The sequence below is a fragment of the Oryctolagus cuniculus genome, chromosome 16 (assembly GCF_051225735.1).
Source record: "Oryctolagus cuniculus isolate XC-2025 breed Fujian yellow rabbit chromosome 16, ASM5122573v1, whole genome shotgun sequence".
Taxonomy (NCBI): domain Eukaryota; kingdom Metazoa; phylum Chordata; class Mammalia; order Lagomorpha; family Leporidae; genus Oryctolagus; species Oryctolagus cuniculus.
This window is the reverse complement of record NC_142882.1, coordinates 59,991,178-60,011,509: the sequence shown is the minus strand read 5'-3', so window position 1 is coordinate 60,011,509 and position 20,332 is coordinate 59,991,178. Positions and strand designations below refer to the sequence as shown.

At 46.9% G+C, this 20,332-nt stretch overlaps 1 protein-coding gene across 4 annotated transcripts in view; it reads left to right on the top strand.

The window, feature by feature from the left end:
* The first annotated feature begins 2,150 nt into the window (after positions 1-2,150).
* PDE1C (phosphodiesterase 1C) overlaps positions 2,151-20,332 on the top strand; it is a 653,560-nt gene continuing 635,378 nt past the window's right edge. The window contains exon 1 of one of the 4 annotated variants that reach the window (XM_089315477.1): positions 2,151-3,736. In XM_089315477.1, coding sequence (XP_089171603.1) covers positions 3,415-3,736 — 322 coding nt within the window. In that variant the 5' untranslated portion in view covers positions 2,151-3,414. The remainder of the gene's footprint in view (positions 3,737-20,332) is intronic. The other 3 variants (XM_089315478.1, XM_089315480.1, XM_089315479.1) reach the window with 3 other exon arrangements.

The window sequence follows — 20,332 nt, the reverse complement described above, 5'->3', positions numbered from 1 at the left end:
GAAGACTTTTTTGAAATCTGTGCATAATTTAAAAATAATATGCAGTTTTTCATGAATTCTTTTGAAGACTCTCCATACATAATTAGAGGGCAGTGGGGGCTCAAACCAGTCAGGCACTCAACTCAGGGGCTCAACAACAGCCATGGTTCTGGGGTCCCCTACTGTTCCAGACATGGGATGTTTTTCTTGTGTCTTTCTGTCTGTATGTGTTAGGTTAGTCGGAGTAGCAGGAGACTCTGGAGGCTTAGGGGATGGAAGCACTTTACCATCCCATAGGATGTATATTTATATGTTTTCCCAACAGGCACAGCCAAGTGGAATAAGAAGAGTCTTCCAAATGTTCGTGGAAAATGTGTATGATGAGAAAACCTATGCAAGGGCTTCAAACATTTTTTGCACCCAAATAAACTTATCTTTTATCTCCTTTTTCCATTCATTTTTTTTGGAATTCCTGCATATGCCAATCAGGGTAGTGTGGGGAGCAACTCTGACTAGACTGTTACTGGAATTAAGACTTATTCTATGCATCTGCTCTCCCACAATATGGCGCTGAGAAGGGAGTAACAGCTTCTACACAGCTGCCTCCAGTTCAACCAATAAACAGCAGGAGCTGCTCCTGATTGGAGGAGAGCAGCGTACTCGGCGTGTGGGTAGCAGAGTTGGGATTGGTGGAAGAGGACTATAAAGGAGGAGAGAGACAACATGCACCAGGAACATCTAAGAGGAACATCTATCTGAAGGAACACCTGTGCGGCCCCTGAGAGAGCCGGCCGGCGGTATGCCGCTCCCCCGCGGAAGTGGGGAAAGTGGCAGGGGGAACCGCCCTTCCACGGAGGTGGAAGGGTCGGTAGCCAACCCGGGAAGAACCAGCAGCAAACCTGGGAAGGGCCGAGCAGACGGAAGAACAGCGCAGGGTCCTGTGTCGTTCCTCCACGAAGAGGGGGAGCGACAGGGTAGGTCTAAAACATCTTAGTTCTTGCCATGCCCACCTTTGCATTATTGATAATTATCTTAGCCATTTTTAGGGAATGGAGACTTTATCTAGAAAAGAGCATCATTTAGCTCATGGTCTTGGCACTCCAAGAGCATAGTGCAATCATCTGTTTGGCTCTGGTGAGAGCCTTCTGGCTACATCACCACTTGATGGATGGCATCATGATAGACAGGAAGCAAGAGACTGGCAGGCTTGTTCTTTCGATAACAACCCCCTCTCATAGAAATCAATCCATTTCTATGACCTGACCTGCTCCGATGAGACAGCATTAATCTACTCATGGGAGTGGAGTATATATGACCTCATTACTTCCATTCGTTATAGCTCTTGAATTTCACCACCTCAACACCACCACACTAGGGTCCAAGCTTCCAGTATGTCAACCTTTGAGGGACAAACCATATCTAAACCATGATGATGTTGCTGCCCATGTCTGGTTTGCAGGAAGGCTGAGTCGGGGTGCAAGAATACGACATGTCCACCTGGGAGCTCCTTTTCTCATGGATTGTTTTCCCGGAGTGAGGATTTATACCAGGATCAACTAGTCTATCAATTGAGCAAGGAAAGAATAAAAAAGGACTAAAAATTATAAAGAAACTAGGGCTGGCATTGTAGTATGGCAGGTAAAATTGCTGCCTGCAGCACTGACATTCCATATGGGTACTGATTTGAGTCCCAGCTGCTCCACTTCCAATCCAGCTCCCTGCTAATGCGACTGGGAAAGCAACAGAAGATAGCCTAAGTGCTTTTGTCAGTTTCCATAGCCTTGTGAGTCAATTCCTTATAATAAATCTCAGTCCCTCTCTATATCTCTGTAGCTATCTCTGTAGCTATCCCCGTATCTGCTGTTGATGTTTCTTTGAAGAACCCAGACTGATACAGGTGGGTAGATAGACCCTGATGCATTTCTTTTGCCTTCCCTGAGGAGGTGAGAAGGGTCTCCATATGGCCCTGCCACGAGGTGGGGGGATCATGTGTGTGCTTCTCATTGGTGATTGGTCCTCTGTGGGATGTTGGCTCAGAGTCTAGAACTGGAGCGTCTGCCTACCTCACAGGAAACAAGGCCAGGTAGGGAGTGCTGTTTTGTTCCATCCTGGCTGATGCTGACTTGTGCCTTCTCTACATACCAGCTGAGGACTTGGGGATTTGGCAAAGTGATTGGTTCTGAAAACCATCACCACGACCATATGACTGTACATTTGCTTTATGTATGTCGTCTTCTAGACAGTGTCAGGACATATCATGCTGTCGTGGAAAGAGTGCTCACCAAGGACCAGGAGGAGGGGAGGTTCCCAGGCTGGCTGAGAAACTGCCTCTGAAGTCATTCTCGCCTCACACAGTCCCACCTCAGATAAGCTATGTGTTGCACGGTTGTTTGGCTTCATAGTTCAGTGCCTGCACACCTTTGAAACAGGGAGCTCCGTGGATAGGAGACTGGATCTAGAAAGAGGAGTCCCGGGCACAACACTCAGTTCCAGCACTAACTGGTTGTGTGGCCTTGGGCAATCACTTTCAGCTGAGACATCATTCCTTCTTCTGCCTCCACACCAGGCAGCCCAGCTTTCTCACTGCAGAGGGAGAACGGATGGGACCAATGGCCTCACCCAAGCCAACAGGCAGCCCTATTAACAGGGCCCCAAGTTGCTCCAGCTTCCCGTCCCGGGAGCCCCTAGGACCGGCTGGCGCCTCCCTGCTCGCTCCCCTGCGGAAAACCAGCCCAGCTGGCTACCCCTGCGCTTCCGCCGCCCTCTCTGGTCTCAGCTCCCTCCAGGAAGGGTGGCAGTCTTGGTGGCCACAGCGGGGAGGCGCCCAGGATGAGGGGCGAGGGAGAAGGCACACTGGGGAAGGGGATGACAAGGCAGCCTCAGGGGCCGCTGCTGGCAGGGTCCCTTGGGGTAAGCACAGCTTAGAAGAGCAGTGATCTTGGCTTGGAATAAAGCAAACAGATCTTGACTCCTCCGCCCCTACTAAGCTTTCCATCCTCCTGGGACGCGGGAGCGGCCCGGGTGCGCTGGGAGGAGAGGAGGGACTCGCCAAACCTTTGGCCCCAGGTGAGCCAAATGCAGAAACTAGCCCTCACTTAATGCCACGCCCCTTTCTCCTTCTCCCCAAGCCCGCAGAAAAGCCTCGGGACAACCTCAGCGTCCCTTCTCCACGCGTCCCAAGCGTCCCTATCCGCCCCGGACTATCGCACTGGCGCGGACGCCGCCTTGATTACCCGCTGTCCACCCTGGTGGGCGCGCAGCCTCCCGGCAACCTCTCGCTCCTCACCCCGGGAGCGGCTGCAACCCGCGGGGTCCGAGGCAGCGTAGACGCCTGGGGGCGCCTCGGCGCGAGGAGGGAGTAAGCTCGCAGCAGGCGAGGGGTGTGGATCCCGCGGGGAGCTGGGGCGCTTCCCGGGTCCAGCCTGGCCCGCTGAGATGGGCTCGGTCTCGTCGGCACTGGCGCGGTCCCGCAACACCGTGGTGCAGTTGGGATCGGCGCCACCGCAGCCCGAGGCGCCGCCGGCTGCTTCTGCTGCTGGCGGAGACCGATTCGCGCTGCCCAGGACTCGGAGGCCGGGACCCGGGCGTGGAGCGGCCCCCGCCCCGCCTGCAGCTTGGGAGGCGCCGCCGGCCGCGGGCAGCTGGGAAGGTCGTGCGAAGTTGGCGAGCCCGGAGCTGAGCCCGGAGCTGTCTCCGGTGCTGAAGCAGGAGGAGGCGATGTCCCAGCTGCACCTGCCCCGGAGCTGCAGCCCGGCAGGTGAGTGTCTCTAGCTCGCTCTAGGCGCCTGGGGGAGGTTCAGGACGAGGGTTGGGGGCGCTTTTTACTTCCAGGGGGGGAGAAGACTCTGCTTCCCAACGGAATTTCGCTATTTCTTGTCCTCTTGCCGATAACTTCTTTTACAAGTTAAGATTCATTTCTGGGTGTTATTTCCGAAGGAAATGGGGATTTCCACATTAGCTGGCCCGAGCTGACACCCCAGGGCTGCCTTACCCAGCTTCGTCTTGGCGCCCGCATGGTGGGAGGCTTTCTTGTTGGCTTGGAAAGACAAGGATAGAAGAAGCGCTCCTCGGGGCTCCTCGTGTGTGTGTGTGTGTGTGTGTGTGTGTGTGTGTGTGTTGGGGGAGGGGGGGAGGGGACCGAGGCTGCTGCTTGTCCGAGACTTGGCTCTCTGTGTGAAGAGGGGAATGAGCGTTTGAACCAGTCTCTTCGGAAGGGCCCTGGGGAAAGACGTTTTTAAGGGTAGGCAGTGCGAGAGAAGCGCACACAACACTTTGGGCCGAGGCGGATCTCAGTCCCCACCTGCTGCTTTTATTGTGATCTTGGGCAAGGTGTTCTTCCTGAACCTCAGCTTTTCCATCTTTGATGTAGGGGTGAGGATAGCACGTATGTTACTTGGCAGCTGGAGAATCTGTCTAGACACATTGAGTGTTGAAGTGCTTTGCCAACTGTAAAATGCTGTGCGAATTTCAGTATTATGCCTGAAGTAGTTCATTGCACTACTTCAGCTGAGGGAAGAGTGAAACTTTGGCAGTTTTAGAGATAAGGGAAGACTCCATTTTCTCCGAAAGTCCTGTTTTGTGCTGGCGTGAGAAAAACTCCTTAATCCCATACTTTGCCAACGTGGGCACAAGCTTTGAATCCTACAGGTAACCCACACACTTAGAATGCCAGAAAACTAACTTCTAGGAATTTGCATTGAATTTGTGTTCCAGATTTAATGAACACATATTGAAAATACTTTTGACTTTAATGTTTTACTTGTATAAGAATTAGATCCCCCCCCATTCCTTTCACCTTATTTTATAAGGAATATCTCCCCAAAAAAGTGACATTCTGGGTTTTACATCACCTAGGATACTTAGGCAAAGGTACTAGGTTTCTAAATTTTTCATTCTTTAAGAAGTGACATTTGAGCTTACATCTTGGAAGTGTAGTGGGTTTAGAATAGCTGGGATTGCAGATGAGGCTCATTTTATTATCTGAAAAATGAGGTGAGTTGTCCCTACCTGTGAAGCTAGGTGGCCTCCAGCTGGACTAAATTGAATTTCTCTAGATAATGGGTAGAGTAGCCAAGAACTTGTGAATCCTTTGAGTAAATTGGCTGTGTTGGGATCTAAAACCTGCCCTTTCTAAGCCAAATTGAATATATGTGCATGTATGGATATCTATCTGGATATATATCTATAGTGCTGAATGTATTTTATGAGATTGTGGGAAGGATGCTTTTATTACATTACAGATGAAGACACTAAAGCACAAAGAAGTTGATTAACTAGTCACACAGCTAGTGAATGACGGAGCCAGAATTTTAACCCCGGTGCCATAGCTCTAAACTACTCTGTTCTAATCTACTTGCTCAAATTCTGTATTAATTTAATGTTTGTTAGCCCTCTAGTTTACTGTGTGATGATGTCCTTGGAAAGCTGTATCTTGTCCCAGCTGTGGTGAGGGGAGCCCACAGAAAGGGCTTAGGTCTTGGAAAGGGGATGTCAGAGTTTTAAGGGAGAAACTGTCACTTTGGGTGTCACTGTAGTGGTACTTACAGCCAGGGAACTTTAAGGAGAAAGTAAAATTCTGGGTTTAGAGTCTCCCTTAAGGGACATTTAAATGTTTTGAGCCTGTGAAGTTCTTGTTGGGATGATCTTGTGAGAGAAAGTGCGAAAGCTCAGATATTGTATTAAGCCTGGGTGTTTTGTATTGTTTGCAGATTCTTGGGGCTCTGCTCACTGGGGGGAAATGAGGGAGCAGCTCAATCCCTTTTCAGTGAAGGGTTCTCAGAATAAGCAGTTACAAAACAAACCAGAAACACCACAGCTATGTCACCACTATCCCTTGCCCAAAAACCCATAATTGTTTCAGAGGTTCTTAGCTTCTCTCAAATTCCTCTGGATGGGGAGAGACTTGATATTGTTGATTAAAGTGATCTTCTGGTTAATAATCTTTGTATTAAAATTATTGGGCTTTTTGCATTTTTCGTTCCCTTTTAAAGATTTATTTATTTGAAGGCCGGCGCCGCGGCTCAATAGGCTAATCCTTCACCTTGCGGCGCTGGCACACAAGATTCTAGTTCCAGTTGGGGCACCGGTTCTGTCCCGGTTGCTCCTCTTCCAGTCCAGCTCTCTGCTGTGGCCAGGGAGTGCAGTGGAGGATGGCCCAAGTGCTTGGGCCCTGCACCCACATGGGAGACCAGGAGAAGTACCTGGCTCCTGGCTTCGGATCATCGCGGTGCGCCGGCTGCAGTGCGCCAACCGCGGTGGCCATTGGAGGGTGAACCAATGGCAAAAGGAAGACCTTTCTCTCTGTCTCTCTCTTGCTGTCCACTCTGCCTGTAAAAAAAAAAAGATTTATTTATTTGAAAGGCAGAAATACAGAGAGGAGATAAATCTCCTATACGCTAGTTCACTCCCCAAATGGCTGCAATGGCTGGGGCTGGACCAGGCCAAAGCCAGGAGCCAGAAGCTTCTTCCAGGTTTCCCTTATGGGTGCAGAGGGCCAAGTACTTGGGCTGCTTTCTTAGGCGCATTACTAAGGAACTGAATCAGGAGCGGAGCAGCCACTCTTGAACGGGTACCCATATGGGATGCAGGCCATGGCTCTAATCCACTGTGCCACAGCACCAGCCCTTATGTTTCTGCTTTTTAAACATTTGGAAAAGGTGTGTCTTGTAAGTGCTGATTTTAAAGGGCCACTAGTGTTTCTCAAATGGCAGGGTCAGAGCGTTGTCTTGATGAATTTTTCCTTTTCTTTTAAAATTTTTATTTTACTTGAGAGAAAGAAAGGAGAGATAGAGATATAGAGGGAGAGAGCAGATTCGCCCATCCACTTGTTCAGTCCTCAAACACCTGGAGCTGGGCCAGGCAGAAACTGGGAACCAGTAACTCAATTCAAGTCTCCTGTGTGGGCCCTGGTTAGTTGAGCCGTCACCCCTGAATTTTTGCCTCTTGCTTTTCATCTAAATCTAATGTGACTCCTGATGAAGTTACTAGTATGTGCCTCTAGCTGAGTTAGGTCTGTGGTTCTTAAACACTGGATCAGAATCACCTGGAGAGAAAATTCCAGACACCCAGCTGGTTGTAATGGGATAGGGCTGGGGCCTCTCCAGATTTCCCAGGTGGATCTGCTACCACCGAAATGTGTGTCACAGTCATGGGGAGGCTTTGCTAAAACACACAGTCCTGGGCTCTTCCATCCAGGTTTCTGATGAGCACATCCAGCAGACAACCTGAAACTCTGCACTTCTGAAAAGCTCCCAGATTCTGCTGGTCAGCAGGTCACACTTTGGAAACTACTGCATGAGTGGACTTTAGCCAGAGGGCAACCAGGTGTGTGGTGTCATCCATTACTGAGCTCATGGTCTGGGAACTGGACAGGTGCCATGGAGGAGTGAGACTTGACAAGGCGTGTGCCCTGTCTCCCTCACCTCCCCAGCCCCTTAGCAAGTGCACTCTCGCCAGTTTCTAAAATGTCAGGATAATTATGATCCTTCACCAGGGATGCTTTTAACTTGGGATTGAATTTTTTGGGTAATTTTTAGCTGAATTAAAAGGACTGACTAATGGGAAAACAAAGCTCTCATCATTTTAAAGATCAGTGGGTGGGTGGGTGAGGTGGTGACATTGGCAGCGCCTTAATCTTCAACATGCACAGCATCTCCTCCTATGTGACCCTGTCCTGAGTTAATTTAAACAGACACAAGCAGGCTTATAAAACTGAAGTGGGTGACAGGCGAAGCTGATGAGAACAGACATGTGACAGGCAAGACTGGGCCCTTGTGGAGGTGGTGTTTCCCCCAGGAACTGCCTTCCCAGGCACACCTCCTACCCCGTGGGGAGGTAGCTCGGGCTCTCAGCATCCCATCAAGGCTGGGAGGTCTCAGAACCACTTTCCTGTGATTCTCTTTCCCGGCAGTAACAAGAGTCATTGCTTCTAAAATCAGTCTCAGCTGAGAACCAAGTTGCGGGGACTCCCCAGCCATGAGCCACCAGTGGTGTATTTAGTCAGACTGGGTGGCACACTTGGGGAAGGACTACTTCTGGTCTGCCCAACACTTTGCAATTAGAAAACCCCCATACAGTCTCTCTCACTTGATCTTTAGGACAGTTTTCATTAAAGAAAAGACTTATTAGTTATTTGAAAGGCAGAGTGGCCGGCGCCGTGGCTCCCTAGGCTGATCCTCCGCCTGAGGTGCTGGCACACCGGGTTCTAGTCCTGGTCAGGGCGCCAGATTCTGTCCCGGTTGCCCCTCTTCCAGGCCAGCTCTCTGCTGTGGCCAGGGAGTGCAGTGGAGGATGGGCCAGGTGCTTGGGCCCTGCACCCTCATGGGAGACCAGGAGAAGCACCTGGCTCCTGGCTTCGGATCAGCACGGTGAGCCAGCCGCAGCGGCCATTGGAGGGTAAACCAATGGCAAAAGGAAGACCTTTCTCTCTGTCTCTCTCTCTCACTGTCCACTCTACCTGTCAAAAAAAAAAAGGGGGGGGGCAGAGTGACAGGAAGAGACACAAAGATCTTGTATCTGCTGGTTTACAACCCAAATGGTTGCAACAGCCAGGGCTGGGCTAGGCTAAAGCCAGGAACTGGGGGCTCCAACTGGATCTCCCATGTGGGTGGCAGGGGCCCAAATACTTGGACCATCTTCTGCTGCTTTCCCAGGTGCGTTAGCAGGGAGCTGGATTTGGAGTGGGGCAGCTAGGGCTCAAACCAGTGCTCCAGTGTGACACTGGCATTGCAGGTGGTGGCTTAATCCACTGGACCACAATGCTGGCCCCTTCAGGGCAATTTTCAAAGGTAGAGGGGACAGATGGCTTTATTATAAGTAAACTATTGATGATTTTTTTTTTCTAGATCACATGCAGCTAGGTAGACTTTCAGTGCCAGGGAGGGAGACTCTGGAATCTTGATCCTTGGTGCCAATACTTCCTGGCTACATGAACTAACTTCTCTGAGCCCATTTCCTTACCTGAGTTATGGAAATGATAATAAATAAAAAAAACTATTGATTTCAAGTTTTTTAATTTGAGAGGTGGAGAGATAGGGAAGAAGGGAAAGAGACAGAAAGAGGTGTTCCATACCCGCTATTTTACTCCCTAAATAACTGTAACAGTTAGGGCTGGGTCAGGCCAAAACCAGGAACCAGAGACTCAATCTGCCTCCTATGTAGGTGCTAGGGACTCCAGTACCTGAACCATCATCTGCTGCTTCCCAGGTTACACATTAGCAGGGAGCTGGAATCGAGAATGGAGCCAAGACTTGAACCCCGGCACTCTGATGTGGGACACAGGTGTTCAAGTGGCATCTTAACTGCTGTGCCGAATTCTTTCCCCATGCCGTTTTTCACAGTATGCGTTTTCCATTAATATTTTGAAGACCTCATACTTATGTTGTCCCTGTATGTAATTTACTGAATTTGTTCAGCCTAGACAATGTGAATGTGTGTTAGTTTAAATCTGTTTTAGGGCTAGTAGGTAAAATTAATATTCTGGGGAGGCTGGTACTGTGGCATAGCAAGTAAGGCTGCTGTCTGAGATGTTAACATTCCATAGGGGCACTGATTTGGGTCCTGGCTGTTCGACTTCTGATCCAGCTCCCTGCTGATGTACCTGAGAAAAGCAACAGAGGATGGCCCGAGTCCCTGGACCCCTGGACCCATGTGCAAGACCCAAAGGAAGCTCCTTGCTCCTGCCTTTGGACTGGCTCAGCTGTGGCTGCTGTGGCCATCTGGGGAGTGAACCAGTGGATGGAAGACCTATCTTCTCTTTCTCTCGCGCTCTCTGCCTTTCAAAAAAAAGAGGCACTATCATAGGAACACAGAAGTATACTCTAAAAAATTAATATTCTAATCAGAAACAGTCAATCAGGATGTATTCCTATGTTCAACTAGTCCCCCAACTACTCCAAATGTGTTAAATGTAATTATAATAAGGGTTTAAAAATAACCATAAAGGTAATTTGAAATACTTTTTCATTGATCAAAATAAATGGTTTCTAAAATATGTCATTTGGTAGAAAATTTTTCAGGCTCTCTGCTCTCATGAATGGAATGTGAGAATCAGGTGAGCTCAGATCCACACCTACCATGTGCCTCCCTACTGCTTTCACCTTAGCAGAGGGTTTTGAGGCTTGCTGATGTGATATGTGGTCCCATGTAGGTCGAGGGTCTGCAAATGTAGACTTCCACGGGTTCAGGAAGAGGAACAGAGCAGCAAATATTGTGAGCAATGATTAGTATTATATTTTAGAGTCGATTCTGCTCATTTTATAGCCAAGGAAACAGGCTCACGAAGCTCAAGTGACTTGCTGGAGATCAGAGCTGTTAAGCAGCAAAGCTGTGATTTGAACTTGAAATTGACTTGGAGAGATGATAAATCCAAGTGAAACAAAGGTAACCAGTGCTAAGTGGACTCTAGCTCATATCTCTAGGAGTGTTTCTCAAAGTGCAGTAGGAAAGCCCCTGTCTCAGAAGCATGGGAAGAGGGGGTGTCCTTGTCAAAATGCATTCTCCCAGGCGCCGCCTAGACTTAATGAATTCTAATCTCTGACAGTGAGACCAGAAATCTGCATTTTCACACTACCCCGAGTGAGTCTGATTTACCCTCCCTTTGAAAACTGCACCCTCCCCCCACCATGGTGTTTACCGCATCGTTTAGACAGTCTCAGAGACTTGCTCATGGATAGAACTGTGATCAGGTGCAATCGTGGGTGCCCAAGGGCTCTGAAACAGCCTGCGCACATCAGACATTGATATCACTTTCAGGTAATTGCTGAGGTCAGGAAAATGGGTGTGCACAATGGGCCACAGTTGGCAGCAGTTGGAGCTGATAGGCAAATATTCCTGGAAACGGATGTGGGCTCTGTTAGGCGGGCCTTTCTCAGGTATCATCTTCGAACTCTCTGAACCTGAGAAGAAGAAATCATAATCATTTTAAATACATTATTGATTATAGTTTGTCAAACTTAAAAAAAAAAGGATAACTGGATCAACGCAGGATTTCACAGTAACAATTGTACTGGAATCTCATAACCGACTGTTGGAGGCAGCCAAGACAAGCACGATTGTTGTCCCCTTTTGCAAAGGAAGAAACTGAGGTTCAGAGTGGTGCCGACACCTGCTCAGACCGCACAGCTGATAGCTATGAAGATTAGAATGATCCTTGGTGTGCAGCTGTGCTCTGGCTGGGTTTAAGCGGTACGAGTAATGGGACAGGAAGTGTGCTTTTTGGCATTTAGGTAAGCAGCAAAGGATTGAGGTTTTCCCTTTCAGCAAAGGAAGGATGTGGCCCAGTGACAAAGCATTGTCATTTCCCAGAAGGAAGGAGCTGAAGTCCAGGGCTGGGCAGGCACCTCCGGGACGGTAGAGAATATTCTACAGTCTCAGTTGCACTGGCCGACGATCTAGAAATGGCAGGTGTCTACTATGCTCACCACGCACCACAAGAAAGGCAGAGTTGTGGGTTTCTCTTTGGATGACTGGGTTTGTGTGGAGCAGCTGAGGGAGTCCCTGCCATAACCTAGGGGCCCACTCTCCCAAGGAAGCTGAAGTGAACCCTGGGAGGAGCATCCTAGCTAGCAGTTGAGCAGCTGGAGCAGCTGCTGTCTTCCTCTCTAAGACCTCCTCTCTGTTCCTGTGGTTTTTCAAGTGCCATGGTCTGTCACTCAACGATTTTCCAGGATTCTGGAAAATCGTGACTTTGAGCAATACATGAATTTGTAGGGGGCAAAGGACGCTTCCTCTTGGCTCTCCGAAGGGTCCCCAGGATGAACTGACAATTGCTAGATTGATAAGAGAACAAGGGAGACAAATATATTTAATCTGCACAAGGGACAATCACGGGAGTGTGATGACCCAGTAACCCACGGTGGTCCAGGTGCTTAAATGCACCTCTTTGTGGAGGAGAGGGAGATGCGCCCTGCACAGCTCTGAGGATGGTGAATGATTATAGGTGAATGAATCGGCCCCCTGTGTAGACAACAGTGACTGATTGTCTTTGGGATTTGAATGAGCTCAGGAGAGAGAATCTGTCCAGCTGTTCCATTCTCTAATCTTCCTTCCAGAAGATGCAAGTTTAGTTAATGAAAACTCGGGGAAAGGACCAAAGGTAATTCTGGCCTGTTCGATCTTTGGGCCTGTAATGAATATCAATAGAATAAAGCCTTCTGTAGCACCTGCTGCCCTCTGAAGGGTGCTGTATTTTGGGATATCATTTTCTGAGCTCCAAAAATTTAAACCAGAAGCCTCGGGATACTCAGGCGAGGTCTCCCCCAGCTCCCCCTTCCATAGCACCTCATGCTACCTTCTTGTTACCCCTCACTCATCTTCCTCTGGATGGGTTCTGATTTAGAGAAGTCTGTTTGGGTCTCTAATCTCATGACTTGCCCCCAAACACTTTGCTTTTCCAGAGAATGTGTGCAGACCTCTACCCCAGCCTGTGCTGCACTCCATCTCCCACCTGCCTCAATTCCTGGCAGAATCCCAGACACTCTGTGCCCATCTTCCCCCACTCTTTGAAGACAATGCAGACAGGGTGGGGTGATGAATTGTATGCACTATTGAACAGCAAGTGAGGAAACATGGTAAGCAGTTGGCCACATCAGAGCCATATGTCAGAATGGCCATCAACAGATCACAGTGTGGTTTGCTTCTTGGCTCCTCTGAAGTTGAATGTTGAGGTTCCCTGTGGGACCCAGGACTGGGGATGTCTCTAATTATCTCCCTCTTTCAGACCACAGGTCCAAGGAAGGCGCTGCTCATCCTTTCCCTTTTCCTTGAATATAAATGGCCAGGGCACTTCCAAGCAAGTGTGTGTCTCGGTATCCCAGAAAGAGCCAGAAAGGAGGATTCTAGGGGTCCCCTCTGATCTTAGATCAAAGAAACTCAGGGTGTCCCTAATTTGATATCAGCACCTGGTGATATGTATATCTGTGTGCCCTGGCTAATCCACAGATTCTAATGGCACATAAGCCAGGTCACATGGCTTTTTTTTTTTTTTTATAATGGTAGTTACTTATTTGAAAAGCAGAGTGACACAGAGAGCTTGCACCTACTGGTTCACTCTTTAGATGGCCACTACAGCCAGAGCTGGGCAAGGCTGAAGCCAGGAGCCAGGAACTCTATCCTGATCTCCCACATGAGTAGTAGGAACTCATCTAGTGCTCTCCAAGTGCACAAGCAGGGAGCTGGATCCAAAGCAGTGTAGTTGGGTGTTGAACTGGCACTGCAATGGGATGCAGGCATTCCAAACAGTGGTTTGACCTGCTATGCCACAACACTCACCCATCACATCACACCTGAAGACTGCCTGATGGGGTGGCACAGCTGCCCTCTGCATGGTGGCTGGGCCTGGTGCTGGGACCCTATGCTTCCTTTGCTGAGAACCAACCCCTGCTCTACTCAGGCTCTGGGCTAGAGCAGTGTGGAGATTGGGGTGGGGGTATTGTTGGCAGGCAGGACTCTTTGTCTGCAGGGATTTTTCCCCTGACCATGTGGCTTTGGCTATGACTAGCCTGCAAGTCAACCAGCTGGAGTTCAGGCTCATCCCTTCTGTCACTTTTTCCACAGCCATACTAATTGTGGGCTCCCTGGGGAGAAGCAGGGAAGTCAGCCTTTGTTCCCCAGCCATATCCAGGCTTCTACCTTTTGCTTTGCTATCAGCAAGCCTGGAGGTCCAGCCTGTGGGGTTGAGGAGGTGTTTACAAGGTAAGAGTAGCAGGTACACAGGCACCCAGGATGCTGGCCTGCACTCCACAGAGCTGCTAAGGCTGTCCCATAATGAAATGACCTCACATATGAAGGTACTTCAAAAATTATTGCCAAATAATTATTGGAAAAGTTTGGTACAAAGAATTTTTGAAATTCATGCATACTCCTATGAGGTGGATCCTCTTCTTCCCCCTTGAGGACATTTCTCAAACATTTTTAAAGAATATCCTCTTTGAATAAGCTTTGAAGGGACTTGAAAAAAAATCACATGCATTTTTAATATTTTTTATTTTTGCTAATATCTAGTTAAAATCTCAAGCTGCATAAAATATATTAGAATATGACTTTTCCATCTTTACATTGTGTAAGACAGCTTTATTGAATCTTTTGTTCTGTGGGTTTTGCCATGAGCATCATTACTTCACTAAAGTCACTCTTAGGTCCTCTTCACCTATGCCTAAGTTGTGTGACGGCACTTTCTGAGTCTGGATGATGCTGTCAGCAAGCGCCAATGGCTCTTTAGGCTTCAGCCACTCAGATTCATCTGTCCCCTTTTGGTGAGGTCCGAGCTCTAGTCCACTGGGCAGGACAGATGTGGTGACAACCCAAGTACAAGGGGACACTCTTCTCCGGAGGCTAAATTTGCCTCCAAGCACACAGACCCACTCCAATAGGGCCCATAGGCTTGTGCAGCATGAAAAAGTCCTTATAGCTGGAGGGGACCAGGAGGTGGTCTGAGTGGAAACCAGTTTCTTCTGGTATTTCAGTACGAGTTGAAAGGGGCTCTACTCTTCTCATAGAAATAATGTAGACTTGTGGCAAAAATGTCAAATAATGTGGAATAGCTAGAGGAATTAAGCACAGCAAACTCACCAGTCAGAGGTGGCTGCAATTGGGTGAACAGCCTTGCAAGCATCTGTCATATACAGATAGGTTTTCTTTAAGTAGGATCATATGATGCATGTTATTTTAGAATGTAATGCTTTTAATTTTGTTGCCATTTTTCATATAGATATTGTTTCATATTATTATTTCTTAATGGGTACTCGTCTGTGTATATAGTAGAATTTACCCTCCCTCTCTACAATTTATAAGTTTTGGTGCTGTTTCTGATTTCCTGTATTACAAACAGTTCTGTGACAAAAATCCCTGGGCTCTAGGCAAGGGCATTCTGCCTAGTAGCTAAGATGCTGGGTGGGACACCCACATACTGGAGGACACCCACATATTGGAGGCCAGTTCTGCTTCCGATTCCAGCTTCCTGCTAATGCAACCCTGGGAGGCGGTGGTGATGGCTGAAGTAGTTGGGTTCCTATCACCCACGTGGAAGACCTGGATTGAGTTCTGGGTTCCTGGCTTTGGCCTGGCCCTGCCTAGGCCTTGTGGGCATTTGGAGAATGAACCAGTGGGTGAGATATCGGATATCTCTGCCTGTCTCTATGCCATTCCAAACAAACAAGCAGAAAAAATCCTGGACTCCGAGTCATAGCTATCAAGATTTTATCTAACCTCATCCAGGGTTTACAAAGGAATTCTCCCACTTTTTCTTCTATATTTAAAAATCTTTTTAAAAAATTATTTTTATTATGATAAAGTATAAATGAAACAAACATTTCAACCATTTTTAAGAGTGCAGTAAGAACTCCACACTGTTGTGGAGCCCTCATTATCTTTCAGTCATAGATTTTTTTTCATCTGATCAAATTGAGACTTTGTACCTTAAACATTCACTCCCCATTCTCCATTCCCCAACATCTTTGGCACCTACCATTCTGCTTATTTTGTTTCTAAGAATTTATTTGAAAAGGCAGAATTATAGAGAGGCAGAGACAGAGAAAAGAGATCTTCTATCTGTTGGTTCACTCTGAAAATGACTGCAACAGCCAAGGCTGGGTCAGGCCAAAGCCCGGGGCCTGGAACTCCATCCAGGTCTCCCACATGGGTGGCAGGGCCCTAGTATTTGGGTCATCTTCCCCTGCGTTCTCAGGTGCATTATCGTGGAGCTGGGTCAGAAGTGGAGTGGCCAAGACTGGAATCGGTGCTCACATATGGGATGCTGATGTTGCAGGAGGCAGTGTAAGCTGCTGTGCCACAGTGCTGGCCCCCATTCAGCTTTCTGTCTGTGAATTTCACTACTTTAGGCCCTTTTAATACAAAGAATCACATGGAATTTGTCCTTCTGTGAGTAATTCACTTCATTTAGTTTAATGTCTCCAAGGTTCTTTCATGTTGTGATGTGTGTCAGAATTTTCCCTCTAGTATTTAAAAAAATTATTAAAAATTTAAAACATAAAACAGGGTTGATGTTGTGGCGTTTCTTGATCTATTTGTAGATTCTGGTTATTAACCCTTTATCGGTTGCATAGTTTGCAAATTTTTTTTCCATTCTGTCGGTTGCCTTTTCACTTTCCTGACTGTTTCTTTTGTAGTACAAAAACTTCTCAATTTGGTGCAATCCTAAATGTTAATTTTGGCTTTGACTGCCTGTGCTTCCAGGGTCTTTTCCAAGAAGTCTTTGCCTGTGCCTATATCTTGCAGGGTTTCTCCAATGTTCTCTAATAATTTGATGGTGTCAGGTCATAGATTTAGGTCTTTAATCCATGTTGAGTGGATTTTTGAGTAAGGTGAAAGGTAGGGGTCTTGCTTCATGCTTCTGCACGTGGAAATCAAATTTTCCCAGCACCATTTGTTGAATAGACTGTCCTTACTCCAGGGATTGGATTTGGATCCTTGATCAAATATAAGTTCAAAACAAACAACCCACTTGAGATATGGGCTAAGGACCTCAACAGACATTTTTCAAAAGAGGAAATCCAAATGGCCAACAGACACATGAAAAAATGTTCAGGTTCACTAGCAATCAGGGAAATGCAAATCAAAACCACAGTGAGGTTTTACCTCACCCCAGTTAGAATGGCTCACATTCAGAAATCTACCAACAACAGATGCTGGTGAGGATGTGGGGAAAAAGGGACACTAACCCACTGTTGGTGGGAATGCAAACTGGTAAAGCCACTATGGAAGTCTGGAGATTCCTCAGAAATTTGAATATAACCCTACCATTCAACCCAGCCATCCCACTCCTTGGAATTTACCCAAAGGAAATTAAATTGGCAAACACAAAAGCTGTCTACACCTTAATGTTTATTGCAGCTCAATTTACAATAGCTAAGACCTGGAATCAACCCATATGCCCATCAACAGTAGACTGGATAAAGAAATTGTGGAACATGTACTCTATAGAATACTATACAGCAGTCAAAAACAATGAAATCTGGTCATTTGCAACAAAATGGAGGAATCTGGAAAACATTATGCTGACTGAAATAACCCAGTCCCAGAGGGACAAATATCATATGTTCGCCCTTATTGGTGACAACTAACTAAGCATCAAAAAGGAAATCTGATGAAGTGAAATGGACACTATGAGAAACAATAACTTGACCAGCCCTTATCACTGTTGATGTACAATTTAATACTATATCCCTTTTAGTATTTTTGTTTGTTCTACTTAATACCATTGGTTGAGCTATGTAATTAACACACAATTATTCTTAGGTGTTTAAAGTTAACTGAAAAGTGATCTCTGTTAAATATAAGATTGGGAATAAGAGAGGGAGGGGATGTACAATTTGGGACATGCTTAAGCTGACTTGCCCCAAGTGGTGGAGTTAGAAAGGTGCCAGGGGATTCCAATACAATCCCATCAAGGTTGCATGTACGAATCCCACCTCACTAGTCCAAGTGATCAATTTCAGGTCACAATAGACCATAATGATAGGTCAAAGAGTCAAAGGGATCACACAAACAAGACTAGTGTCTGCTAATACTAACTGATAGAATTAAAAAGGGAGAGAATGATCCAACATGGGAAGCGGGATACACAGCAGACTCATAGAATGGCAGTTGTCCTAAACAGCACTCTGGCCTCAGAATCGGCCCTTGAGGTATTCAGATCTGGCTGAAAAGCCCATGAGAGTATTTTAGGCATGGAAAGCCAAGATACTCTGGCAAAAACAAAACAAAACAAAACAAACAAACAAAAAAACCCAAACAAACCTAAATGAAAGATCTCTGAGTGAGACCCCAGTGCAAAGAACGGGCCATCAAAGAAGGAGGTACCGGGCCGGCGCCGCGGCTCACTAGGCTAATCCTCCGCCTAGCGGCGCCGGCACACCGGGTTCTAGTCCCGGTTGGGGCGCCGGATTCTGTCCCGGTTGCCCCTCTTCCAGGCCAGCCCTCTGCTGTGGCCAGGGAGTGCAGTGGAGGATGGCCCAGGTGCTTGGGCCCTGCACCCCATGGGAGACCAGGAAAAGCACCTGGCTCCTGGCTCCTGCCATCGGATCAGCGTGGTGCGCTGGCCGCGGCGGCCATTGGAGGGTGAACCAACGGCAAAAGGAAGACCTTTCTCTCTGTCTCTCTCTCTCTCACTATCCACTCTGCCTGTCAAAAAAAAAAAAAAAAAAAAAAAAAAAAAAAAAAAAAAAAGAAGGAGGTACCTTTCTCTGCAGGGAGGAGAGAACTTCCACTTTGACTATGGCCTTGTCGAAATAAGATCAAAGCTGGTGAGCTCAGGGGACTTCCATGGCCTGGGCAACTCATGACTAGAGCCTGGGGAGATTGCTGATGCCTTAAACAAGAGTGTCAATTTGTTAAGCCAACAACAGGAGTCACTGTGCACTTACTCCCCATGTGGGATCTCTGTCCTTAATGTGTAGTTCAATGTGAATTAATGATATGACTAGTCAAACAGTATTTGGCAATTTGTGTTCCGTGTGGGGGCAAACTGATGAAATCTTTACTTAATATATACTAAATTGATCTTCTGTATATAAAGATAATCGAAAATGAATCTTGATGTGAATGGAATGGGAGAGGGAGCGGGAGATGGGAGGGTTGTGGGTGGGTGGGAAGTTATGGGGGGAAAAGCCATTGTAATCCATAAACTGTACTTTGGAAATTTATATCTACTAAATAAGTTAAAAAAAACATAAAACAGGGTTGAAAGAACTGGGTAGTAAACACTAGTATATCCACCATCTAAATAATACTGTTAGCATTTTATATATTGACTTTATCACATATCTATTTAGCCAACTCTAACCTTTGATCCATCTTGTTTTTGAAACATTTAAATTACACTGGACAACATAATACTCCTCTAAATAAGGTCATAGGCATGTCACTAACTAGAGGTTGACATTTGCTGATCATCTTTATCCTTTTGATGTAAAATTTATATGCAACAAAATGTGAAAATCTTAAGGACATATTGGCTGAGTTTGAGAACCATATGAATCTGCAGAACTCATGCAGCTCTGAAGACACAGATCATCAGCGGACCTGAGACAGTCTGTTCACGGTGCTTCTCGGTCTTTGCCCTGCTCCCACCTCCAGCGCAATCACTGTTCTGAATTATTTTCCCTCTCAAGATTAGTCTTAACTTTTGTAGAATTTTCTATAAATGGAATACATCAGGCTGTTGTGTAAACTTGCTATCATTCCACATGTTTTTGTGGATTCCTCTGTTTATAGGTGATCAGTAATTCATTCCTTTACGTAACTAAGCAAAATTCTGTTGAGTGACTACGCTACAGTTCAGCTACTTCTGATCCTCCTATGATTTTATTTTGTTACAAGTTAATTTTATTTGGGGCTTATCCTGGTATATTGTGTGAAGTAAGGGTTTAACTTGACTTTTTCCCCAGATAGTATTAAAATTGTTAAAATGCCCATTTTTATTCCATGGATTCCAGTTGCTGGCTTTATTATTAACTTCTTGTGTATATGTGAATCTATTGCTGCATTTTTGTTCCGTTGGTCTATGTGTTAGGTTCCTGCTGGGAAGCAGAATTCTGCCCCCGTGGTTGAAATGAGGAAACTGTGGTGAAAGGGTAGTTGGGGTTATGAGAACCTTTGAGGGGGTGCTGAAGCATTCAGGCACTGTGGTGGTGGGAAGCCACCTTGCAAGAAGGCCTGGAGGGGCACGGGTTTTAGCAGAGTCCCTTGGGGCTGGAGGAAGGGGAGGGAGGGCCCAGCAGGGGCTGGGGGATTGAGGAGCAGAGCCTTGGCCTGGGAGGCAGAGAGGGAGCAGGGCAGAAGCGGCACTTGGCTCTCTGACCCCACCACCCCCTTCCAGAGCATTTCGTGGGGAAGCCAGGGGGCACAGGAGGTCAAGACACAGAAGGGTGGGGAATCATGGGTGGGCCATGGCAGGTGGAGAAAACTGGCAGGGACCCCCACCTGTCCTATTCCAGTACTACTGTCTTCTGATTACCAGGGCTTTAGTGTGTGTGTGTGTGGGGGGTTCCAGCTCCTTCCTTTCCCTCCTCAGAGCTTTCCTGGCTGTATTTGCTTGGTTAATTTTTCATATGAATATTAAAACCAATTTGTTCAGCTAAAAATAAAACAAACCCAATTTGTTGCTATTTTTGTTTTGTATTTGATTTATCTATTAAGAGGAAATTGACATCTTTGTTGTTGTCCCTCCTATGCATGTCTTCCTTCACATTTGTTCAAGCGTTTGTGTGTGTGGGTGCTTTAGTATTGTTTATGTTTCTGTAAATCTTGGACTTGCATAGTTCTGTTGAGTTTGTTGCTAGACATTGGCTAAGGTTGTCATTTTATTTTTTCTTAAATATTTTTATTTGAAAGGAAT